We start from the raw sequence: 23,745 nt of genomic DNA on the forward strand, positions 1-23,745 counted from the left end.
AGCAGCTTGCGCCCCCTCTCCGTGGGTGCTGCAACCGTTGCCATGGGTTACCGGTTGCAGTTCCGGGTCAAGCCGCCTCGTTTCCGGAGGCTGTGTCCCAATTCAGGGTATGCACGCTTGAAGTACGCACACTACGCGTACTACAAGTACGGGAAGTGCGAAATTGAGAGGCTTGTGAAATGGGACGGTCTAGCCTTCGTCGCGCTGTTCAGGTTGCCTAGCAACCATGATACTAACCGCGAGAAATGTTTCATACAGCTTTGTGTGACATAAATGAAGGAGGAAAAAAATGTTTTGTTGGTCATTCATTTTTGTCATGACATCACTTTGATTAGTTGAGACCACAGGACTGTAAAACATGATAGTTGGGCTTCATTTCTGTACTGAACAGTCATTTCAAGATTAGTTAGTAAATAATAATTAGCTAATGTTATTCATGAGACTAAAGTCATCTCACTGTGGTAATGTTAATATAATATGGACAATATTATATGTATTGTCAGATTTTATATATATACATATATATATATATATATATATATATATATATATATATATATATATATATACACACACACACATACATACATACATACATACATATATATATATATATATATATATATATATATATATACATACATACATGTATACATACATATATATATATATACATATATATATATATATATATATATATATATATATATATATATATATATATATATACCCTCACCTCTCTGATTCTAGTGGCCCCTTGGTGGCCTACAGGGTCGTGGTATGCAGAGATAATCAGCCTGCTAGCAGCGAGTCCTTGGCAGCTTCCTCTCCGCAGGGATCTCCTCTCTCAGGCGGGAGGAGAAGTGTTTCATCCGTGCCCAGATCTATGGCGCCTTCATGCTTACCTGCTGAGAGGTTAAACTTGATTGCTAAGGGTTTGCCACCTAGTGTGATAGCGACAATTCAGAGCGCTAGGGCCTCATCTACTAGAGGCTTGTACGCTTACAAATGGCGAGCCTTCGAGCAATGGTGCCAGGACCGCCACACTCTCCCATTTCAGTGCTCTATTGTGGATGTTTTGACATTCCTGCAGGAGCTGCTGGATAAGGGCCTTTCATTTTCGACAATTAAGGTTTATTTAGCAGCTATATCTGCTTGTCATATTGGCTTTGACGGGGTGACACCAGGTGCACATCCCCTCGCCATACGTTTTCTGAACGGAGTTCGCCGGCTGAGGCCCGTGCTTAAGTCCAGTGTCCCTGCTTGGGGCTTGTCTTTGGTGCTGGAGGCCCTTTGTAGCCCCCCGTTTGAACCCATTGAGTCTGTGAATATGAAATTTCTTTCATATAAGACTGCATTACTTCTCGCTTTGGCTTCGGCAAAGCGAGTGGGTGACCTTCATGCGCTGTCTGTGCATCCCTCCTGCACACAGTTCTCTTCTGATGGCCACAAGGTCGTATTGCGTCCAAATGCTGCCTATTTTCCCAAGATCATGCCTGCATCTTATAGCTCAATGGAGTTTGAGTTGCTGAGCTTTTGCTCCCCTCCTTTTGCATCTGAGGAGCAGAGGAGGATGCATTCTCTTTGTCCAGTGCGTGTGCTACGCACCTACATTGAGCGCACTCAGAATGTGCGTTTATGTGACCAGCTGTTTGTCTGCTTCGCTAATCCAAATAGAGGTAGAGCTCTGTCTAAACAGAGGCTGTCCCACTGGATTATAGACGCTATCTCACTGGCTTACGGCACCACAGGTCTTGCTTTGCCCCACGGGGTGAGAGCTCATTCCACCAGGGGGATGGCAACCTCATGGGCTCTTTTTAAAGGGGTGCCTGTAGCTGATATTTGTGCGGCAGCTAGTTGGGCATCACCGCACACTTTTGTGCGGTTTTATCGGTTGGACGTTACAGCCCCTTCGGTGGCTCATGCTGTCCTTTCTGCTGGGTCTACCACTCACTAAGGATGTGGTGGTCCGATTCCGGTTCGGTGGCTGCTCTGCGGGGCGTGTATATATGTCCCAGAGTGGGAGGGATTTGAAGCACAAAGGGAGGAGCTTGTCGTTTGGTTGGCTGATATGGATGTCCACCTGAGTGAGGTTGACCAGCTGACAGGAAACACCTGTGAAAAACTGAAACAACTGCAGGTATGGGGTTGTTTTGATATGACATATATTTGATATGATACATACGTCAGAGACATTATCCTAAACTGGACTAACAAAGAACCATGAGTCCAACATGAAACTTACCTTGCATAAGCAGGGCTCGCAAAATTTCAAAATCCCTGGTAGCCCTTCGGGCAGGCACTCTTCAGTTTTTGGTAGCCCAAAATAAATTAAGTAGCCCGAATATTAAAAAAAAAAAAAAAAAAAGAGGACATTTTTTTGATTGATGTTTTGTTTCCTTTACAATATTATACTTTAATGTATAATATTGTAAAGGAAACAAAACATCAATCTAAAAATATTTAAAACACAAATTACAACAACAATTTCAAACATCAACTCAAATATTTGGTTCTAATTGAACAGAAATTTCTATGAACTTGCAAGAACTGTGTACAACATGAATCAGTCTGTGTCAGATCCTGAATTTGAAATTTCCACTGAAATCACGGGTAAGAGGCAAGTGGAACCAAGATCTAGGACATTTGCTTTTTGAAGTTTGCAAAGACTGCTAAATTTTGCCAGTGGTAGTTCACTCTTTGCAACCTAGTACGCTATTCTAAACAGATTTTTCAGGACTTCTTGTTATCCTTGGTTTACTTTTAGTATGTTTTTTGCAATTGGTGTTTGTTCTGGGAAAGATACTGCAGACTGAGCAATAATGTATTTCTTGCATTTCTCATGGGTTCTGATGGGGTCTTTCTTAAAATGACTGGTCCCAGTAACAAAGGCGCTTGTCGACTCAGAAATCGAGGGAAACTCACAACACACCTGGCAGAACATTATGTTATTTAGCTTGTCATATTCCAGCCACAGAAATTCTTTTGTCCATGAAACCAAAAAAGCTGCGCTTTCTTTTTCCCTCATTGTCTGATTTGTCATAACTTTTCCGTTTTGTGGTAGGCTTTTCTTTGGCTGCCTCTTCAGCCTGACCTCTCTTGTTTGGCTCTGCAGAACTAAAATACCTGCCTAAAGCCATCTGCTCTTACACACATACTTACATAACGATCAGCAATTCTCTGCGCGATCAACCTCTATCACATGTTTAAGCTTGCTGCAGGAGATTTCACTTGTCATGTTTGATAGTAAGCTAACGATTGATAAGACTATGTCAGAGGAATTGGTGCGCAATTAATCTGTGACTTACCAATTAGTGCTGCCGCTCTCTACACACAGTTCGCGCGATCGCAAAGTGAAAGCAAAAAACAAGCGCAAATTCAAACGCGATTTCAATGTGTCACATATTGACAGTGGCTCATCGATGCCAATGACATAATTACTCAGCTACATTTGTGAAAGAATGCAAAAGCATTGACATATCTTTCATTCCTATGATAGCCCGACGGGCAGGGCTGAGATGGATTTTGGTAGCCCGACTGGAAAAATCGCTAGCCCCGGGATGTCGGGCTAGCGATTTTGCGAGCCCTGGACTGTATATAAAAGATGACAGCATTTTAGCTGCTTCTATGTTGATTTTATGAAAACTAGTAGTGACTGTATTTAGACAAGAGGTTAGAGTGTCAATTTGTCAGCTAAAGCATATAAAGCTGCATTCATAAACTACATGTACAGGTGCACAAACACTCACAGATAACCAAACAAGACCAAGAACAAAACACTAGACTTCAGTAGCATTCTACTACGGCCATAAAAAAATATTTCCATCTATCTTGTTTTATATTTTTACCAGCAAACTTACGGTCTCGTACCATTCCATACACCCTAAACAGAGCAGTGACAGAAGATAAGACTCTGATTAAGTCTGAAACAGCATGAAAAAGGGAACTGTGTAATGACCAGCAGGGGGCGACTTCTCTGGCTGCAAAAAGGAAGGGTTATATAGAGGTCTATGGGGAAAAAATGGTCTTCAGCTGACTGTATTTGTGACGTCAGTAAAAGGTTTCCTGATTAATTTCTGTGCCCATTTGCTGGTTTCAAGTCTTGACAACTAAAAAACGAATTAAATTTAGCAAAATACACCAATTCTTTAAGTCACAAAGGCGGATAAGCTTATTGGCTACAGCCTCGACTGTGTGTGTGTGTGTGTGTGTAGTTCAGTGTAGTTTAAGTTGCCTGCCTGAAGGCTTCACTGCATTAATGTAGCTTTTCAATCATTCTTGCTATCTTTTTGGCTGGTTTTAAATTTATTTTCGAGTTCCTTTAGAATGAAAAGGAACAGGGTTCAACTTTAACCTAATTTCAAAAAAAACTTGTAAAACAAGGTGACAGTTGAATATTTGCTCTCTTCGTCTGTCTTCTAGACCTCCTAAGGATGTTCTTTGACTGCCTGTATGATGAGGACGTCATCTCGGAGGACGCTTTCTACAAGTGGGAGTCAAGCAAAGACCCGGCCGAGGAGCAGGGCAAAGGCGTGGCCCTGAAGTCCGTCACGGCCTTCTTCACCTGGCTGCGCGAGGCAGAGGAGGAGTCTGAAGATAATTGACGAGGGAGACACCCGGGGACGCGACTTAGTAGAACTGTATCCTCGCAGCAGAACAAACTTTCAAAATGGCTGCGTGGGCAGGACGACATGTTTACGGCTGGAATTTTTTTCTGCGGTACGGTTCTGAAACATGCCGCCATTTTGAGTTTGGATTCCAACGGTGGAAGCACTAAATACCTGTATTATACATAGAAAATATTTTTGTTTTAAATTTTAACTTACTTTTCTTTTGTTACTTTTTAAGAAGAGACTTAAAAGATACATAGGTTCTGGACTCTTTAATTTATTATTTTTTTAAGGACTGCAAATATGAAAGTTATTTAACATTTGCAGATGCTCACAATGAGAACAAGACGGCAGAAATAACAATATAATTAATTATAATAACAAAATAATAATTGTGAAATAAACAGCCTCCCCGGATTCCACGCTGTTTGGTTTAAAACAGAGTAAAGCAAAATTATTTTGGGATGAAGGGGAAGCAAAGATTAAAAAAACAAAAAAAAAAAGAGGAGTTGAATGCACAGGAACTATTAACATTGTCCAAGGTCAAAGGTTATCTTGTAATAACCAAGAAGTGTCTCCCTGAGCCTTGGCTTGCTCTGCATTGATATGTACATACACCTCATGAGAGGTAGAGGTATGCATTCAAGAAGCGATGCAAGTCCGAACTGTCACACAAACGTAGACGAACAAACCAGATTCATTCAGATGGAATGAGCAACTTCAAAAGCAAATGGCCAGAGTCGCTGAACATGACATGCTTGTAACACTTCAGACCTACAGAGCAGATTATAGCTTGTAAATACATTAAAGACAAAAAAAGGTATTTAAAAAAGTGCTTATTCTCGTGGTTTCGTCTCTTCTTTTTTTGGGAAAAAGTGGGTCGCCAGATTTTTAACACGTGTGTGTGTGTATATGTGTGTGTGTGTGTGTCTAATAAACTGAGCCAGTGTTTGAAGAAAAGCAGTTTTAAATCCAGGAAGGAGCAGCTGGAATCGCCTGGAGCCACCGGGTTTGATCTGCTGAGCCGCTGAAGTTGAAATCATTGCAGCGCTTCTTCTCATGCTCGTATTCGATGCGAACGTTTGTACGTTCATATTTAACGTCTGTTACATCACGCACCCATCATCACATGTGCTTTTAGGGCTTGGGTTAGATTTACAGCAGCAGGCGACACTCCTAGCATGAATGACTTTGACACACGTCTGTGAAGGTTCTCAGTCATCCAGGTCATCGTAGTCTAAGGAGCTTGGAAAGAAAAGCGTCTGGACTTCTTTAAGTTGCTTGAAGACGTTTCACCTGTCATCCGAAAGCTTCTTCAGTTCTAGGGTCAAATCTGGGACTCTCCACCATTTGACCCTAGAACTGAAGAAGCTTCTCGGATGACAGGTGAAACGTCTTCAAGCAACTTAAAGAAGTCCAGACGCTTTTCTTTCCAAGCTCCTTAGACGACTTGACACACGTTCACCGATGAGGTTGATTCTCTTGTCACTGTCACAGAAAGGTTTCATAGGTTTTTGGACAGTTTTTGCCTTTGAACACCAGTACTGGATTTTAAACACTCAAGATGGGATTGAAGTGAGGGGTTTAACAAAAGTGCAGCGTTAACTGTGGAGGAATTACAGCCATTTTTCTTGGTATCTGTCAATGACAGTTTTTTGGCTGCTATTCTGGGGAAAGGTTTATCACTTGAATTTTGTATTTTTTTTTCTTGCAAAATGGTGCAGTTTAAATTAGAAAATGTTCAGCTTATTTGACAAAACAATTTAAAGAAACCCCGGGGCTTTATAAAACTGACTGATATAGAGAAAACAAGCAATTAAGAAAACGATCTGCAGATTTTACAGCAGCAGCACATTGTAATGCAGCATCATGAAACCATTAGCTGTAATAGAATGCGTTTGTTTTTAGCTGTTCACTTTCCCCTGAAGGGTTTCTTTAGTCTTTCTGGGTCGTCAAAATCAAAATACTGTTCTGATTAAAGTTGGATGTCTGCCACTTGGATGGAGAGTAAACTTGGAGCTTTAATCAAGATAACCATTGTCATTGTTCCCTTCAAAAACTACAGATCCCACAATTTATAGCTTTGTGCATCCCGGCATTTTAACATCGCACCTGTGAGCAACACTTTCTCTGATTTCACTTTTCAGGATTTACCTGTGTGGCCAAAACTGCTCTTGAATTCCAGGATATCTCAGCTGTGAAATAAGAAACATCTTTCATGAAGTTTTATTAGGATATGTCAAAGAAAATTCACAAAAAAGCAGGAAAAACAGCAGAACAGCATTCTGACTTAATAATAATTAAGTAATTATAAAAACAAAAATCCTGAATGATATAATGATGTTATACCTTTTGTCTTGTAGAACTATAATGATTATAATTGTTTGTTTTGTTTTTCTTAACAAGCTAGTAGTTTATTTATTTTTGTTAAATTTTTCCTTTTTTTATTTTTTGTATTTGTTTTAGACGATTTCTTTTTTTGGTGTTGTTTATTTCTTTTAAGGGGATTAGATAGAAATCTATTACACAGCCTTTTTTTAAGGTGTTATTTTTGTTTCGTTTTGGGGGTTTTGATAGCGATCATAGATTTTTTTTAAATTTATTTTTTTTAGGTTTTTTGTAGTTTTTATTATTATTATTATTATTTCTACGGTTGTATTAAGTAGTTTCGTCTTGTTCTTTTGAGATTTTTCCTTTTGTTTTGATGTGGGGGTTTTTTCTTGCTTTTTGTGTGGGTGGAGAAGGGCGCTAGAGGTGGAGGTGGGTCAGCCTCGACGGTGGGAATCCTTCGCTGTGCGTCGTGACGCAGCACGTTGCAGTCCTAACGGGGCGGGGCTCGTAAACAGAGGAATCGAAATAAAGGATCGTGCAGAAATTTAGCCCAAAGTGTTTCTGTTTTCCCGTCGTGTTAAAGGTAAGTTTGGCTCGCGTGCTGAGAAATTGTTTGCTAAACATGCAGTTGCACGGATACGGTTCGGGAAGCAGTCGGGGGTTTTCACTTTGTGCAGCTGGAATGAATTTCATCTGCCTTGTGAGACGCCATTATTGTGTGTATAAACCGACGGACAAAATGGCGAAAACTGCTGAAAAATCCTGGCACTTCGTCCTCTGGCTCCCGTGGACGTGATGGAAATCTGTTGGCAGAGGCTGACCCATCAGCGGGGCAAGCTTTGCGGCGTTTTGTAGGTGCTCAGCGTTTTGCGTAATGCAAACAGCACCTTTTCTTCAGTTGGGGGATAAAAGGCCTCAATGAATGAAGGAGGTTTGGCACCAGCGGCAGTTTTAACCCTGTGCATACACAAAATGGGCCTCAAACCAGTGAAGCCAGTTAAACGAACAGTCCTATTCAATTTCTAACAAGTATTAAATTCAATTTCTAACAAGTATTAAGAGCTGTAATAATTGTACATGTGCAGTGTGAAATTTATAGATCTTTATTATATTTTTTACTCCTCAGAACTCATACTGAAGATTTAAGTTTAGCATGTTTTGTTTACCTGACGAACATGAAGATATTACCTGAAATTGGTGATATAACTACTCGAACATACACCTTTAATACCGTTAATAACACATCTTGAATCCTAATAATTTACTTGTGAAATAAGTAAAATCTACGGGTGCAATAATTTATAAAATGTGAACTTCATAGCACTTAAAAAACAAAAAAGCTATTTGTCAGGTAAATATCAGCTACTGACATCGATCTACAGGTACAGTGCTGTTTATTGTTTATGTAGTTGGGGAAGTTTGGCGTTTTTTGCTAAGTGGTTAAATTTTGCATATCAAAAATTTCCTTTAGAGTCACTCAGAGAGCCAAACAATGGTTGTGCTCATGATCTTTTCTGGTTCTTCAGGTAAATCTCCTGTGATGCCGATTCGCCGAGCAGCAGCGACTCCGACCCAGGAGAAGACCCCCTCCACTGCAGCAGAGAAAGGTAAGGGTGAGGTAGCCCTTCACCTGCACCCTGTCAAACCCTGGCCCCGCCCCCCTGCCAGCCACCAGCCGCATGTGTCGCAATGTTCAGCTTTAACCCTCAACAAATTTATACATTCATTCTCTCAACACAGAACAAACAAAATTCATCTCCAGTTTTTTTTCCAGCAGTATTTATTAGGAAAATAGAGTGCTTTGGGTTTCTTGTATACTTTATAGCAGTTATACATTCACATATATATAATATATAGTTATTACAGTTTTATATAGATTTGGTTGTTTTATGATTAGTGTTTTATGTAAAATGTTTTAGTATTAGTTTTATCTCATAATTCAAAATATATCATCTTAATTGTGTCACTTGACTCATAATCCTGCAGATTTATCACACATTTGCACCAAAGCCTCATTATGCTTTTACGTTGTTTTATGTTCCTGTTTATTTTTATTAATTTTTTTATAAAAATAACATAAAATGTTGCATTTTATGTAATTCAGTATTTCCCTTCCAGTTTTATTTTTTCATTAAAAACTTTAAACACCTCAAGTCATACTTTAATAATATCAGCTTTACACTATGAAGAAAAATAAAGGCAGTAAAGTGTTTTTAAGGGAGGTTTCATTTTTAATGCTTTCTCAGAACCTGAAGCCTCCTCGGAGGAGTCGCCCGCTGCCGAGAAGGAGCAGGCCGCGTCATCAGCCGCAGCAGCCGATGGCGACGAGGGCAGCGCTGCGGGCAAGACGGCGCCCGCGGAGAACGGGGAAAAGGCCGACGGTGCTGCAGCAGAAAAGGAAGGAGAAGGGAAAGAGAAGAAAGAGTGAGTTTCACCATAAGATAGTCTGCAAGTGTGAACAGTGCGATATTTCACTTTGATAGCACTTTTATCTGTTTATATTATCCTTACCTCTGCTGGATAACTGCAGACTGCTCCTCTCGTGGTTGCAGTGTTGCATTTCTAAAAGATGTGAGTTGTCACATCCACATTCATTCTCTGCATCATAGCCATCAGACAGATGTGCGCAGTCTTGGAGGAGTCCAGGAGGAGAGGACAGTGGCATCGTAACAGTGTGAGGATTTTCTAACGCCCCAGTCCAAATGATCAGTGATATATATACTCACATTTTGCCCACTAATAAAATCTAGCACTTTAGTTTAGCTCTGATGATCACGGTTTTTGGGCTGGTCGCAAGCCTTTATGGACTCTTTTCTTTTCTTTTTTTTTCTCCCCATATAAACTTTAGCTTTTGTAACTTAGAATTTTGGCCTCCTCCTCTTCTTCTCCCAGACCTTGCCAAAACAGACCTTCACCTTTTTTTTTTTTTTTTTTTTTTTTTTTTTTTGCACATTAATCATTAGCGCTGCAATTCAGTGAGGGTCAAATTACCATGGTGGTCATTAAGACAGATGTTCTCAAATTTCATTTTGTCTTTCCCGTCGGTGACAAACGGACAAAGTGACAAATGCAAGGACTGCGCGGCTGGACAGTGCGCAACACACTGCTATGTTCTCCTACTAAGGTGAGGATGTGATAAAGATAAGGGTGGTAACGATCACAGTGAAATATCGCTTCTAAAGAATCGACCGTCATGACTGAATTTGTGTCTTGCTGCTTCTGGCAACAGGTTGAAGGATGGCTACAAGTACGAGAAGTCTAAAGTCAAGAAGGTGAAACGGACGATTCCTGCGTGGGCTAGCGTCACTGCGAGCAAAAAGGTCCCTGTTACCAACTTTGCTGGCACTCAGAACAAAGTGGATAACATCCTCATTGAAGCCATCACGGTGTGTGCAAACACTGTAAATGAATCTCTCGGCACACAGCCGCTCTCTCGATTATTTATTTATTTGTTGTCCGTGTCCTTTGTAGTCTTGCAATGACAGGTCTGGGGTTTCATACCAATCTGTCATGAAATATATCGTGAAAAAATACCCAGGGATGGAGCTTGACAGGAAGAAGTTCCTCATTAAGAAGGCCATGAAGAAACATTTGGAGAAGGGAACCATCAAACAGGTGAAGAAGCCAAGAAACTGGCAGAAGTGCTCTGTTTTTCTCAAGGATTTGTGGTTTCAAGTCTGCTTACTTGTGCTTTAACTTTCTCTCTCACGCAGTTAAAGGGGAAAGGTCTTTCAGGGACCTTCACCATTGGGAAGCAGACTCCCCTGTCTAAGGTACGTCACAACAACACGCAAAATGCTCAGTCTTAATACTTTTTAGGTGCTGGGAATTTCTTAGGGTTAAGTGTTAGCAGTTTCCCCGTGTTTGAAGTCCTAAAGTCAAGCCAAGCATCTGGCTGTAGCATGTATATGATTGCTATAAATCATTTCAGTTGTGAGATTTGCTCATATGCAGTACAGCTGGTAGGTAAAACAAAGGTGACTACACTGTACTTCACGGTCATCTTCTGGTACTCTTCTGCATCACAAATGCTTGTTAGAAGCCCTGATCTGACAACTTCCTAATTTTTGATGCATATTTTTCTCATTCTCACTGTCAAGATAGAGACTGTTCAACAAGTTGAGGGGGGGGGGAATCCAGTGTTTTTAATCATCAGCACACTTGTATATGCCACAATTAATGTTGAAGGCATTCTCCCAACAAAGCCAGAGGAGATTGACACTCTGAGAAGGACAAATTCTTGGTCTGTAACTTGCAACTGGATGGCTATGAAGTGTGAGCATTAGCTGAGTTGTCATTTTGATAAAATCACAGACTTGCACATACGAATCATCAGAGACTTCCAGGGTACAATTTTGAAGTTGGCGACTGCAAAGGAAGTGGTCCAGATGTGCACAAAGAGACGCACTTGCAGGAGATTTAAGCTTCTTTTTTTTTTTTTTTTTTTTTTAAATTAAGGTAAAGTGTTTGATATGGGCCTAACGTGTAGTGTCAACGTTTTCCTTTTCCCCATTTTTCCACGAGACTGGGATATGTTTGGTTGTAATTGTGATGTCTGTAAATGGATGTTGTTTTAGAAAGCTGCTCAGAAGCAGGAGTCTCTGGGAGACGCTCTTCCTCTCATCATCACTCGGCTCTGTGAGCCCAAAGAGGCCTCATACAACCTGATCAAGAAGTACCTGGAGCAGCACTTTCCCAGCTTTAACATCGAAAACAGGTGCAGTGCATCATCTCTTCTCTGTCTAGTGTTGTTTCAAGATGCAAAATGCTCTTGATCGTTGACTCGTTTAATTCGTATATGAAAGGGGATGTAGGCATAGACTGTAAATAAAAGATGGTGATGTCATTGTGGTCACAAGTTGCCAAACACTCATCTCGGGCAGGAATGTCATGGTAATTTTGGGCTTTTAAATATTTAAACTGTTTTTCCAGAGTGGAATCATTGTACAGCATACATCTTTATTATATTTTATTGGGATTTTCTCTCATCAAAATAATGATTACAAGCTCAAATTTATACATGCATCCAAATTATATTTAGTTAAACGTCCCTTGATAAATTTCACCTCGACCTGACGTACCAGTACCAGTACTGCTTTAACTGTATTGTGTTTAAAAGCTGTAAGCTGAAGATGATTTACTCCTCAGGCCAGAAGTCTTGAAGTCCGCCCTGGTGAGGGCTGTTGAGAAAGGGCAACTGGAGCAAATAACTGGGAAAGGCGCAAGAGGGACTTTCCAGGTAAACATTCTTAACACTTTATGTTTTGCTCAAAAATGAGGGATGCGTTTGTTTGTTTGTTTTTAATGGGGAACAAACATTTAAGTTTTGGTTAAGAAAAGGCCTCCTTGGACAAAAAAATGACATATCTTCTGTTAACAGAAAATGAAACAGCAGACCAGATAATGTCTTTTTTTTTTTTTTAAGTCGGACCTATCTCAGGTAGTCGTGTAGCAGTTGCCACCAGTTACTAACACCTAAACATTTCAGGACCCGCTTTGTTTCCACGTCACAAACAGGACAGGACCACAGAGCCAGTCAGTGTGCCAGCTCGGGCTTCATTGTTCTTTTATACTTTTGCATAGAGGTAAACGACAGGTTGTTTCTTTGTATGTGAGAGAGCTGCAGACTTTGTTTCCTAAAATGCTTATACCCACCAGCTGAAGCGTACCGGCAACAAGGTCCTGCTCAAGGGTGGCACCTTGGAGGACGCCATCACAGCTGCTATCACAGCCATGAATGAACCTAAAACCTGCAGCACCACAACTCTACGGCGATACCTTTTAGACGCCAACAAGGACAGAAAGGAGTACCAGTTAGGTAAGTTAGGTAATCCTACGTGGCTTAACAGGATTCCTGAGGCTGATTGCAGTACATGGACATAATAAGGGTGCTTATCTACACATGCTGCACCATCTGAAACTACAACTAGACACAACACTTGCTTTCTCTTTAAACAAATCACAAGGAATGCAAGAGGTGACCCCTTTAAACCTGGTTCTTATGACTGAGCCCTTCAGCCTTCTGCAATGATTTTGGTTTTTTGCTAGTAAACTATCCACTTACTCTTATTTTGAAAGTTAATTTGCTGCTAGCCATGTTTCATTAACAGCAGACTGACGGGTCGCTGTTGTTGAGGTTCAGTGTCATTCTGCGGTCCTTCTGTTTTGTGGACTTAAACTCCTTCACCGTGAACTGCAGCTGCCGACTGTAGTTCGTGTTTTCTTCCATATTATCTGAGACCCATTCAGAACCTGCAGGTGGTGGAGAACTGAGCTGAGTTCATCATCATCTGCATAGCATATCAAGGACTACTGTCACCAGCTGCTGTTCAGGATGATGGAGGATCTGCACGATTATCTGCTATCTGCAGCTAATTATGACTATAATTTCTTTTTTTTAAAAATTAAAAAATTAGTCAACAACTCAAACACACATAGCACAAGTTTCAGTTCAAACTTTTTTGCATCAACAATGGCGTCACTAACAGAACTTTTTTTCTCTCTCTAATCTTTAGTGGCCAATCTTCGGAGGACCCTGACAAAGTGTAAAGTACTCGGATGGATGGAGCAGATTACTGGTCACGGCTTCAACGGGACCTATCAGCTGTCGTTCCCTTTCTACCCAAGGTATTTCACTTGCATCTGGAAATCCCCAACCCTTTAATACTTTATTTATTTTTCTTTCTGTCTGATAAAGGAGCTTTGTCTGTGCAGCTTCTGGAATTTTTTGTTCTTTCTTTTCTTGATGTCTGATCCTTTTTCTTTTCTTTTTTTTCTTCTCACCTCCTTAGTCCCACCATCCTGTACCCAGACAAGTTCAAAGAAATTCCAAAGAAAGACGCTGCACCTCCAACCAAGCGGCGAACAGTTGAATCTTCAGGCGAAGACGAGGAAGAATCAGAAGAAGAGGAAGAGTCTGAGGATGAAGCCCCAGCCCGTAAGAGGTGCATATACCTGCTGCAGCTCGACTCCTAATTACATGCTTGTAGTTAAACGTTTAAAGATGGCTCCTACTCTATATATCAGTCCACTCTTTTGTAATGACAGCCGTCCATCCCACAATGATCAACAATTCAAGTGGAGAATGATTTTTATTTATTTATTTTAACAACTGCTTTTTGTTAAAACAACTCTTAGGAAACCTCAGAAGAGGCCTCCACCCAAGGCTCGTCGTCCTCCTCCAACCAAGAAATCTTCGAGCGCAAGTCAGTCAAAAGCTAAAGGCAGAGGACGTTCGCTCGCAAAGAAGTCTCCAGCCAAGAAAGCAGCATCTCTTCGGCCAAGAGCTCGGGAAAAAACAATCAGCCCCTAAGAAGGAATCCGAGTCGCCATCTAAAGCCACACCTGTCAAGAGAGGCGCCCCTGCAAAAAAAGCCCAAGACACCAGCTGTTAAAAGCTAAACAAAGGGGGGCCAAGCGACCTGTGTCCAAGGAGTCGTCCCCAAGGAGCCTACAGCCACAAAGGAGACGACAAGGAGCGGGTCCAAGCGCCCAAGGCCAAGAGTCGCCTCCTGAAGCGCCCGCAGCTAAAAAGCAGGCGACCAAAAGTGGATCCAAACGGCCCGAGCCCGCAGAGTCGTCCCCTGCAGAGCCCGCAGTGAAAAAAGGGGCCAAGAGCAGCAAGCAGTCTGCTCGCAAGTCTAAGAGAGGGAAGTACTGAACCCAGGAGTGTCTTCTACAAACTGGGCTGAATATCCAGCAGTCTGCCGCTTAAGTTTCAGTGCTCTCTCTCTCTTTATATCATTGTTTTTCCCTCTTTATGGGGCAGTAGGGTTTTGTTTTTTTATTTCGATTGTAGAATAAGAATCTTATCCTACCAGTTAATTGAACTTTGAGAGTTTCTGGATTTTATTTTTTAATCGCAGTGTGTAGAAAAGCTCCGTTAGTGTTATCGGCGAGGCTGCCGTCTTGGGAGACTGTAGGAACATCAAGCATACTTTAAAACTAGAGCCACGTAGTGACTTCAGTTTTGTTATGTTTTTCTTTTTTGATTTTTGTTTTTGGTTTGTTTTTGTTTACACATGTTCCTCGTGTACTCTGTAGTTGCTGGCAGCACACATTCCTAATCTCAAATTAAAGATCTGTTCTGGAAGGGTGAAGTTCAAAAGAGTTACTAATGTTGTTACTTTATAAAACACAGAAATGTAAAATTTCTGTCTTTTGTCCTGGGATTGAATCAAAATGTGGTCATGCAACTAATGCATCCAAATCTGAACCGTAATCTGTGTTCCTTGTTTATGTAGTTTCATTCTTAATTAATTATTATTATTATTATTCTTAACAATAATTTATATTTGGTTATTTAAACAGATATAGCCCCCCTGGAAAAAAAATAGTAAACCTGCAGGTGCCAAGTTGAGGATAAAATACTGTTAGTATTCAAGTCACACTGAGGGGAAAATGTCTTTTTGACGTGTGTGTGTGGGTGGGTGTGTGTGTGGGTGTAAACAAGCATATACACAAATTGATTTTATCGCTTCACATCTGTATTCAATACCAAACTGTAAGAAATGTGTGTTGTGAATAAGAAAAAGGAGGATAATAGGATAATAACTTCCCTGCATGCATGTATCCCTTGTGTTGTTAAGCTTTTTTCCAAGTCATTAATAAAATGGCTATATTTGTAGACTGTTGCAGTATTTATTTATTTTTTTTATTTAGTGGGCAATGAAAATGTCACATCTCATAGTTTGCCTTTTGTCCCGTTGATGACAAAAATCTAATTATTACAGCAGGAAGGTAAACAATTCAGAATAAACAGATGAAACTTATGACTAATGTTTTACAGCAACAGAAAAAAAATATATTCTATATATGGTAGAAGAAATGTAATTTATGTTTATGTATATATGATATATTTTCCCATCTTTTAGATGCATAGCAGCAATGTTGCACTTTGATTTCAGTCCCCAGTCTGTCCATATGGTCTCCTGTTTGTAGAGTCTGACAGCAGCTTAAAAGAAAGGGCTCTGATGTCTCATCTTCAAGGGTGCAGCGGCCTGTCACTAAAGGGCTGGTGATTAGTGCTGTCAGAGTGTGCTGCATGGGGTGGGAGGTGTTCTTCAACAGGACTGACAGTTTAGCTGCCATTATCCTGTCACTCACCACCTCCACTGGGTCGAGAGGGCGTCCCAGAACGGAGCTGGCCATCTGAATCGGCCTGCTTCTGTCCTCAGCAGAATACTGGTGTAGAGATACTGGTGCCCCAGCAGACAGCACCTCAAAAGATGGCAGACTGCCACCAGAAGAGGTTTTCAGGAGCTGCATCTGCACTCCAAAAGATCTTAGTCTTTATAGCAGATACAGCCCCCTCTGACCTTTCTTGTAAAATTCAGCATGTTTTCCTCCTGATTGTCTTTGTCATTAAAAAAAACATAGGAAATGTAAATGGTTAGCATAGCCGTGGGGACGGGCTCAGAGAGCATATGCATTACATTTAATTAAAGTATTTACACCAGGCCATTGCTAGTACACATCGAGGAAAAACCATGAAGACTGAAATATTTTCCACTTACTTTAATTCCCAGTTATTTTGAGATCTTTAATAAAGAAATGCTAAATCATATACCCCTCTTGCATGTCATACATGCAATTATGCATGTATGTAAAACTTTTCTCCACAGGGCATTTGGTTTTCTATGTGGGCAGCTGTAAATTAAAGTCAAGCGTCACGTTGTTGAATTTGGAGCAGGGGCTTCTTTCTAGGTCAACACTCTCTGTCTGTGATGCTGGTGTTCCAGGAGTTTTGACTTCATGGCAGGCTCGAGCCCTGGTGGCTACAGGTTGTTGCTCGACATCCTAACATATTTCCTCTCATCTCAGGGTGACAGTTTGGGTCTTCTTCCAGACCTTGGCAGTGTGGCAATGCATCCAAATAACTTATACATATGTACAGCAGTTTGAACTGATGATCTTGTAATCTGCTGTTGCTTCAAAATTGCCCCAAGAGAGCTTCCCAACTCCTATAAATTTACAATTCTCCTTCTTAGATCTTCACTGAGTTATTGCTTTCCCATTGCTCTGAGTGTTGGTCAGTCCAATTATCCTGTCAAAGAAATCCTCCTTTTTAAGGAGAAACTACTAGTTGTAAACAGTTCAAGAACATCATTAAAAGTTACCGGGCCCACGATGGGTGTATCAGCTTTTAACCTGTATAACCAGAAGTATAAACTGTAGATGGAAAGTGGGGAAACAAGTATTCTGAGCGTTTACTTCAGCAAAATTTATGTTACCACGTATCATTATAAAGGTTTTAAAATACTACTGAATCATACTGACTCATTGTGTATCGTTGTAATGTTGCTGCACCTTAACTTTTTGTATTTTTATATCTGTATCTAATAACACAACATAGCATAAGGGCACATATATATGATAAAATCTGCAAAATAATAAAAAGGCATGGAGTACAAATTACAGTGTTTTGACCCCAAATATAGTTTCTGAAGTAAAAAACGAGTACTATCAGGAGGAGGTGTGTGTGTGGTGGTGGGGCTAAAAATAGTCTATATTTAACTTTTGGACCCAAAGTTCATCTAGACACAAGTTTTCCCATACAGGCTGCCATCTTGGTAACGCCTCCAGTTATTTCTCGCAGTTTTTACCCAGTGGCCCTTCAGTGCACAGCTTTTAACTAGAAATTAATATAGTATGATTTTTAAATACTTTTAATGACACATACTGTCATTTTTGGTTTTGCTGCGTGAGCTTGAATTGTTGCGCGCTGTGTGGGAATGTCAGGCGGAGTGGACAGAAACCGCTTCAGGGGGAGGGTGATGTGATTCATTGAGCCATCTTCCGTAAGTTTCATGTTTTGGTCGATTTAGTTCTCACGTACGTACACCCTCTTTTCTTTCTTCTCCTCCTCTTCCTCCGCCTTTCTTCAGCTAAACTCCGCCTCGAAATACCGCTGCACACCTGGCGGTAACGGCTGCAGGTAAAAGTGTCACGGGGGGAGGCTCGGTGTGCGTTGTGTCGGCGTGCCAAGAAGACGCAGAGCGGTCCGAGCTGGATGAGTAGGGTTTAGTTGCGACTCTCAGAGTGAGTTTCTGTGATATGAAGGTGCTGTCGGGACCTGTGCGCTCAGGTGGAGACGCCCCGGTGTAGCCTGCCGCTCCTGCCGCTGCTGCTGGACTCCACAGGGCGGAAACCCTTCTAAAGTTTAGTGTTTTCACGCGTTTGTGTCTTTCTGGGTTTCGCCCGCTGTTCTGCGCATTTCGAGGCGGATAATCTCAACAAAACAATCGAGCCTCTCGTAGCAGCAGGTTTATCTGCGACGTTAATGCACCCAGAGAAGCGTCTTCAAAATAAGGCTCTTGCGACGGCTACGCTTACGTTTAATAGCGACTCATCTTTCATGTTTTCCTGAGTATCAAGAGGATAGATTAACGCACATTAACTTTAGTCCCCATGTTTTCAACCTGTTTTTAAATCTCCTTCACTCTGCTGCTTGGAGTCCTAAATTCTCGGGACTTCAAGTGTTGAAATCTCGGATTTTCACAGGGCACGATGGGTGAGGCACCGGTGAGAGAAGATAGTACAGTGACACGATCAGCAGAGGTATGTCTGGAAATATGACTTTGGGTTTGTGTGTCTGTGTGAGTGTTTGTTTAACCTCCTGTCTTCACTGGTGAAGTATGTAGGCTCATTTCCTGTGGATGACAACTGTTTGGATGACCAGATTAAGCAGCTGCACACACAGTTGAAGTCCCTTAAAGTGAGTCTTTATCTTTCTATCTAAACCTATGAATGTGATGATAACGACTGTACCTAATGCAGTTCTGTATTCATTTAGGCATGCAAGAGAAGACGGCCAGTGTCCCTAAAGTTTTCCATTAAAGGTGTGAAAATGTATAATGAGGACGAAACAGTAAGTAGAGAAAATGACAGTTAATTTGTTTTGACCTGTTTACGTCGCTCTCCTTTTCGTCCCTTATTGCTCGTGACCTGTCCCTGTGTGCAGATCCTCCTGATGGCCCACGCTCTGCGGAGAATCTCTCTTTCCACGGCCCGACCCGTCGATTCACAGTTTGCCTTCGTCGCGCATAACCCAGGCTGCCCAGACACCCAGCTCTACTGCCATGTCTTTAAAGCAAGGCACGCCAGAGCAGTAAGGATTCTCCATTGTTCTGTTATAGTTAGAGCACGCAGTAAATGTGTATTTAATGCTTTCTGTTTGCTGCTTTCCCATGCTGGACAGAAAGTCCTTCTATCAAACACAGTATATTTTAAAGTGTGTGATTAAAGGTGTTCTAACTCTGCTCATAAAAAGCAGAAACAATGACTGATTACACTTTAGCTGCAACCCCATTCAAGGTTATCTCTTTATGCACCTATGGACTGCTTCTGGCACTACTTGCACTGAGTGGAAGGCCTGTCCTGACTGCTTGAACATGTGTGTTTTGTGATATCACCATGTTGCTTACCAGTCAGTTCAAACTATCATGCCGAATCATTACCAGAGGTGATGATGGGCTACGACCCAGAAATCAAACAATGCAAGAGTTTGTTTTTTTTTTCTTTCTTTTTTTAAAAATGCATAATATCTTACTTCTCCAGACAGAGGAAGAACATTTGCCATTGTGTGTCCACTCATGGTGCACTGACAGGAAGTTTGAGGCCAGACCAACACACACGTTTTTGCTCTACTTGCCAGATTTGGCTCGCTGGGACTTCACCCTCTTCCATGAAACTAAAGTCAACTTGAAGGAGCATTGTTTTATCTCGGTGGAGCACAGCAAAGGCACACATGCAAGTGGTTAAAACAGAACTTCCATCAAGCGATCTAAAAAGAGTTAGCAGCATTGTGATTTTGCTTTTTACTTGTGTCGTACCTAGCAGTTTACTTTGTCTTCTTTCTGTTCTCTGTTTTTCAAGTCTGTTATCATAGAAAGTTTCCATGCTATTGCTACAAATATGCAATGCTTGCATAGTTTTGGTCCGTGCTTGAAATGGTTGTGGGGTTTTGACAGCGATGCTTTAAAAGGATTAAAATGGTCATGTGTTTTAATGACGTGAGAATGAGAACAACCTTTTAAAGTTTACATTAGAGGTTTGCGTTAATGGTGTCACTGAAACTGAGTCTCTATATTTCCGTTCTCGTTATCTTGATAGGCAAACTGTTTTAGAGCAGCCCAGAGTAAGGAAGTAATGCCGATATTAAAATAAAGCTAACATTTCTGCTGTCATCAGAAGCTTTTGTCACAGTTTGTTGACCTTTTGACACATTAGAGGAAATTAAATCCATTAAATGTGGTCAGTACTGATCAGTTTGTCATGGTACTCCAAATAAAACCCTCCAGTATCACACAGGTTTGGGCTAGAGAGTGATGGGAAATGTGCTTATTGATCTTCCTTTCTGTGCTAAACTCAGATCTGATCCCAACCAACTGTTGCATCTTCAGAAATCAAGAAATGCTTCCTGTGTGACACAATAATAGGCGCATCTGCTGGTGGATCTGGTAGCATTCAATTGTTTTGAGCCAGTCTCACCGCATTGTAGTTAGCAGCGAGACTTGTTCCAACATGGAGAGGTCGGCAATACTATGACACTGCAATTGCCTCATCTCTGTGAGATGCCTGTGCTTGACTAAACGTTGTCAGCTATGGCGTTGAAGCGCTAAGCTTTTATCAGTGCTGTTGTACTGTTAATAATTTACTTGATGAATTACTGTAATATGACACTGAATAACACTGTTTCAGTTTAACTGCTAACTTTTCTGTATGCACCCTTCCTCCTGTAGGCCCAGTTCCTGAACCTGCTGCTGTGCCGCTGCTTCCAGCTGTCGTACTTGGAGAAGCATCCAGAAGAGGCCCAAAAAGAGACTGCTGGCTCACTGCCGCATCGCAAGCCCTCACTGCTCAATCACGGCTTTCCTCTTAGTGTCAGCGCCCTGGTTTCATTCAGAAGAGCTCCTTTTGGTGGATTATTACCTGGCACTAAGGTTTGGCTATTCTTTTTTTTCTTTTTTTTAACTTCACCCCAAATCTCTTGGACTAATTTAAATGTTAGTTTGTTAGTAAATGTTGCAATGTTTTTTGCCTTTTTATATATTGTATTTCAATGTATGTTTTCCCATGTCTCCAAAAATTACCTCACCCAAGTTTTTGCGCAGATCTGCAGTTTCCAAATGTATGCCTCAAAATTTAAATGATCTGTACAAACTATGTGATGTTTTCTCTACAGAAAACTCCAAAGTCTTCAGATGACCAACAAAGCAGCCAAGATGAGGTCTTTCCCATCTCCTCTCCCTCCCTGATGCGCAAGAAAGTCATACGCACCAAAGTGCTGCGCTCTGGTGCTTACCGCTCCTTCACTTTCACGCCACGCAAGCAGCGCACCATTCAGGATCAACTGAGTGTAACTCAAGGTGGGCCGAGTGTTCACAGAGCGCTATCGAGGTTCAAAGAATTGATTAGGTAAAGCAACTTCATCAGTATTTGGTGAAGGGCAGTCACTGCTGTGGTGTCAGGGTTTTGTTTTGTTTTGTTTTTAATTTTAGTCTGCATAATGAAGTGATTTCATCTCATATGGGTAATTGTGCATTTCTACAGTGCTTACATTTTACTTCTGTTACTAATGTTCCTTTTAAAAGTTGGATAATGTTTCTTTGTTTTTGAGGGGTTTTTTCATCATCATCACTGCATAGCTTCCACTGAGTTGAGGTCATCTGGGATGCTTCTTCCCCGTCACATGGTGATGCAATATTCCACCTTTATAAAATCTAACTTTACATTATATCTCTTATTATATCAAAACCAGAAAAGGATCTAGACAAGTCACCAGCAAAACGATCCCGGGCTCCAAGCTTGGCCGAAACAGAAGAGGCACTAGCTCAGGCAGTGTGGTGTTGGGCTGGTATCGCAACGTTAGTATATCGCACATCAAATACATCTTTGCATTCATAAGTGTCACGTTCCTGTTACTACATCTGTGATTTTCCTTCTTGGTATTGCAGTGAGAGCAGCTATTCACTGCTTGCAGATGATGTTCTGGGATCCTACCTTCTGTGCCAACATCCAAAAAAACCTAAATGTGGCTCTCTAATCATTCGCTTCCCCTCAGGACCGATCACCCACCTTATTGAAAACACCCGTAAAGGGAAATTCGTGCTGGAGGTAATTATTTTGTTGGCTCATATACATGATGTATATGGATTATGATTAAATATGATCTCTTTCACTGGTTACTTTATTTTCACAAGCTCTTATATTTTTCATAAATGATAGAAAAGAGGGGGGGGGGGCAAAATATTGAAATATCTGATTTAACGCAGAAGCGCTTTAAATACGCATTCACTATAATGGCCAGCAGAGGGCGGCAACTGTGGTTGCAGAGACTTCCAATTAAATTGAGGTCTGTGGATAAAATTTCCCTCAGTTCTTTCACTCTATGATGTCAGTAAGAAGAGTTGGGGCTCAGTTCATAGTTTCAGTTCACATTTACTGAAACATGGATTTTTTTACTTTTTATGAAATGTTGATATTAGGAGTGCGGTGGAGAGCAAGGGGTGTTTGTTTCCATGTGATGTTAAAATGTGATGGTCAAAAACACTAAGCTCGAGGCTATCCTGTACATCAGGACTTTATAGTGGCCGACTTCCAAATTTTACACAGTCTGTGTTTTTAACTAGAGCCCTCAAGTGGCTTTTGGGGGAACTGCACTGGAGGTTTCCACTTGGCACCTACCTTAATTGACAATATTATTCTCTAAAACCAGAATAATAAAATTGTTTGTATTTGATTAGAAATGTCATAGTTGACTCATAATCATGTGTAACTGGTGTCCTTTTTAATGTATTTATTTTTATAAATGTAGAAATGCAAGACTGAATTCAATTCCATGGCTGAGCTGATTGAGCACTACACAGAGACTGAGGACGAGCTGCCATGTCTGTTGAGCTATGCCCGGGTGAACCACTGCTATGAGTGGGAGGAAAACGTCAGCAAACAGCAGCCCGTAAAGCTTCAGCCCAAACGAAGCCGAAATTAAAAGTACCCACAGAAACGAATGGGTGTAAACCCTGGACACTGGAACATGTGGACTGCCAACCTCAGAGGGCACAAAATAAGCGACACTGAGACACTGATCATTTCTTTTGCACATTTATCTTTTAATCTGTGTTCTGGTGTGGGAAGGTTTAACTGTAAAACAAAGTCACTGTTTAATAGTGTTGGCACTTAACGTGAACAGTATGCATTTCCTAAGAGGGTACTTGTGTGTTAAAGATATATTTTGTGGTTCCTGATTTTATTATTTTTATTTCAACATAAGCTTTTAAAAAATATATTTTTTATTTGTGCCTATAAAAAATCAGAGGAGGGTTTTTGTTTCCTTTTTTTCTTTTTTAGACATGAAACTAAGAACCTGAATCTGTCAAGGGGAATTAATCACTGATTACTGCACCTGATGGCAAAGCCACACTTTTTCTTGTTTCCTTGTCTAGTAAATATGTTACTGAAATATATTTAGTAAAACTTTTACTCCTCTTTATTCATTTTTTTGTATCCAGTTTGTTTAGCTGATAATGTCGTTTCTGTTAATATGACTAAATTCTGTTCAAAGTTTTCATTGGTCGAGTATAAATGGTACAAAATGATTTCGATCATTCTCTGGGATTGTGGTTATCATGTTGTGTCGTCTTGACTATAGTTGATTTGTTCATAGCTGGCACACCATCTACCTGCACCTCCTACATTAGTTTCACAACAGAAGATTGTGATTATTAGCAAAACATTAAATAACAACTGAACATAACGTGCATCGTCTTTCTTTTTCCTTTAAAAGTCTCAGTTGGCTTTATTT

General features: G+C 40.9%; 3 protein-coding genes across 12 annotated transcripts in view; all 3 read left to right on the forward strand.

Annotated features, from left to right (window-relative positions):
* eif4g3a (eukaryotic translation initiation factor 4 gamma, 3a) overlaps positions 1-5,449 on the forward strand; it is an 83,504-nt gene extending 78,055 nt beyond the window's left edge. For all 6 annotated transcript variants that reach the window (XM_039611755.1, XM_039611756.1, XM_039611757.1 and 3 more), the window contains one exon: positions 4,423-5,449. In XM_039611755.1, coding sequence (XP_039467689.1) covers positions 4,423-4,604 — 182 coding nt within the window. In that variant the 3' untranslated portion in view covers positions 4,605-5,449. The remainder of the gene's footprint in view (positions 1-4,422) is intronic.
* Positions 5,450-7,397: 1,948 nt separating this feature from the next.
* Positions 7,398-14,327, forward strand: hp1bp3 (heterochromatin protein 1, binding protein 3). Of its 2 annotated transcripts, XM_031739863.2 has the most exons (13): positions 7,398-7,524; positions 8,468-8,548; positions 9,188-9,365; positions 10,003-10,065; positions 10,171-10,327; positions 10,413-10,556; positions 10,655-10,714; positions 11,519-11,658; positions 12,090-12,180; positions 12,600-12,759; positions 13,457-13,568; positions 13,733-13,885; positions 14,079-14,327. In XM_031739863.2, exons 2-13 carry the CDS (start codon positions 8,482-8,484, stop codon positions 14,251-14,253), a joined length of 1,500 nt encoding a protein of 499 aa, XP_031595723.2. In that variant the 5' UTR covers positions 7,398-7,524; positions 8,468-8,481; the 3' UTR covers positions 14,254-14,327. The 2 variants fall into 2 exon arrangements, with proteins under 2 accessions (XP_031595723.2, XP_031595724.2); XM_031739864.2 differs by lacking the exon at positions 10,003-10,065.
* Positions 14,328-17,557: 3,230 nt separating this feature from the next.
* On the forward strand, positions 17,558-23,697 carry sh2d5 (SH2 domain containing 5). Of its 4 annotated transcripts, none has more exons than XM_031739866.2 (10): positions 17,558-17,740; positions 18,444-18,500; positions 18,577-18,657; positions 18,736-18,810; positions 18,904-19,050; positions 20,684-20,884; positions 21,127-21,310; positions 21,703-21,808; positions 21,899-22,058; positions 22,759-23,697. In XM_031739866.2, exons 2-10 carry the CDS (start codon positions 18,450-18,452, stop codon positions 22,930-22,932), a joined length of 1,179 nt encoding a protein of 392 aa, XP_031595726.1. In that variant the 5' UTR covers positions 17,558-17,740; positions 18,444-18,449; the 3' UTR covers positions 22,933-23,697. The 4 variants fall into 4 exon arrangements, with proteins under 4 accessions (XP_031595726.1, XP_039468697.1, XP_031595725.1 ...); XM_039612763.1 differs by lacking the exon at positions 17,558-17,740 and adding an exon at positions 17,756-17,774; XM_031739865.2 differs by lacking the exon at positions 17,558-17,740 and adding an exon at positions 17,830-17,981.
* The last annotated feature ends 48 nt before the right edge of the window (positions 23,698-23,745 follow it).

This window comes from Oreochromis aureus, linkage group 5 (assembly GCF_013358895.1).
Source record: "Oreochromis aureus strain Israel breed Guangdong linkage group 5, ZZ_aureus, whole genome shotgun sequence".
Classification (NCBI taxonomy): domain Eukaryota; kingdom Metazoa; phylum Chordata; class Actinopteri; order Cichliformes; family Cichlidae; genus Oreochromis; species Oreochromis aureus.

Bases quoted from the DNA above. Each gene is read 5' to 3' on its own strand.
- hp1bp3 (XM_031739863.2), top strand. From the start codon at position 8,482: ATGCCGATTCGCCGAGCAGCAGCGACTCCGACCCAGGAGAAGACCCCC. The intron at 10,557-10,654 runs GTGAAGAAGCCA...TCTCTCACGCAG, and splicing joins AGAAGGGAACCATCAAACAG to TTAAAGGGGAAAGGTCTTTC. The intron at 13,886-14,078 runs GTGCATATACCT...AACAACTCTTAG, and splicing joins GAAGCCCCAGCCCGTAAGAG to GAAACCTCAGAAGAGGCCTC.
- sh2d5 (XM_031739866.2), top strand. From the start codon at position 18,450: ATGGGTGAGGCACCGGTGAGAGAAGATAGTACAGTGACACGATCAGCA. The intron at 18,501-18,576 runs GTATGTCTGGAA...TCACTGGTGAAG, and splicing joins CAGTGACACGATCAGCAGAG to TATGTAGGCTCATTTCCTGT. The intron at 18,658-18,735 runs GTGAGTCTTTAT...GTATTCATTTAG, and splicing joins CACAGTTGAAGTCCCTTAAA to GCATGCAAGAGAAGACGGCC.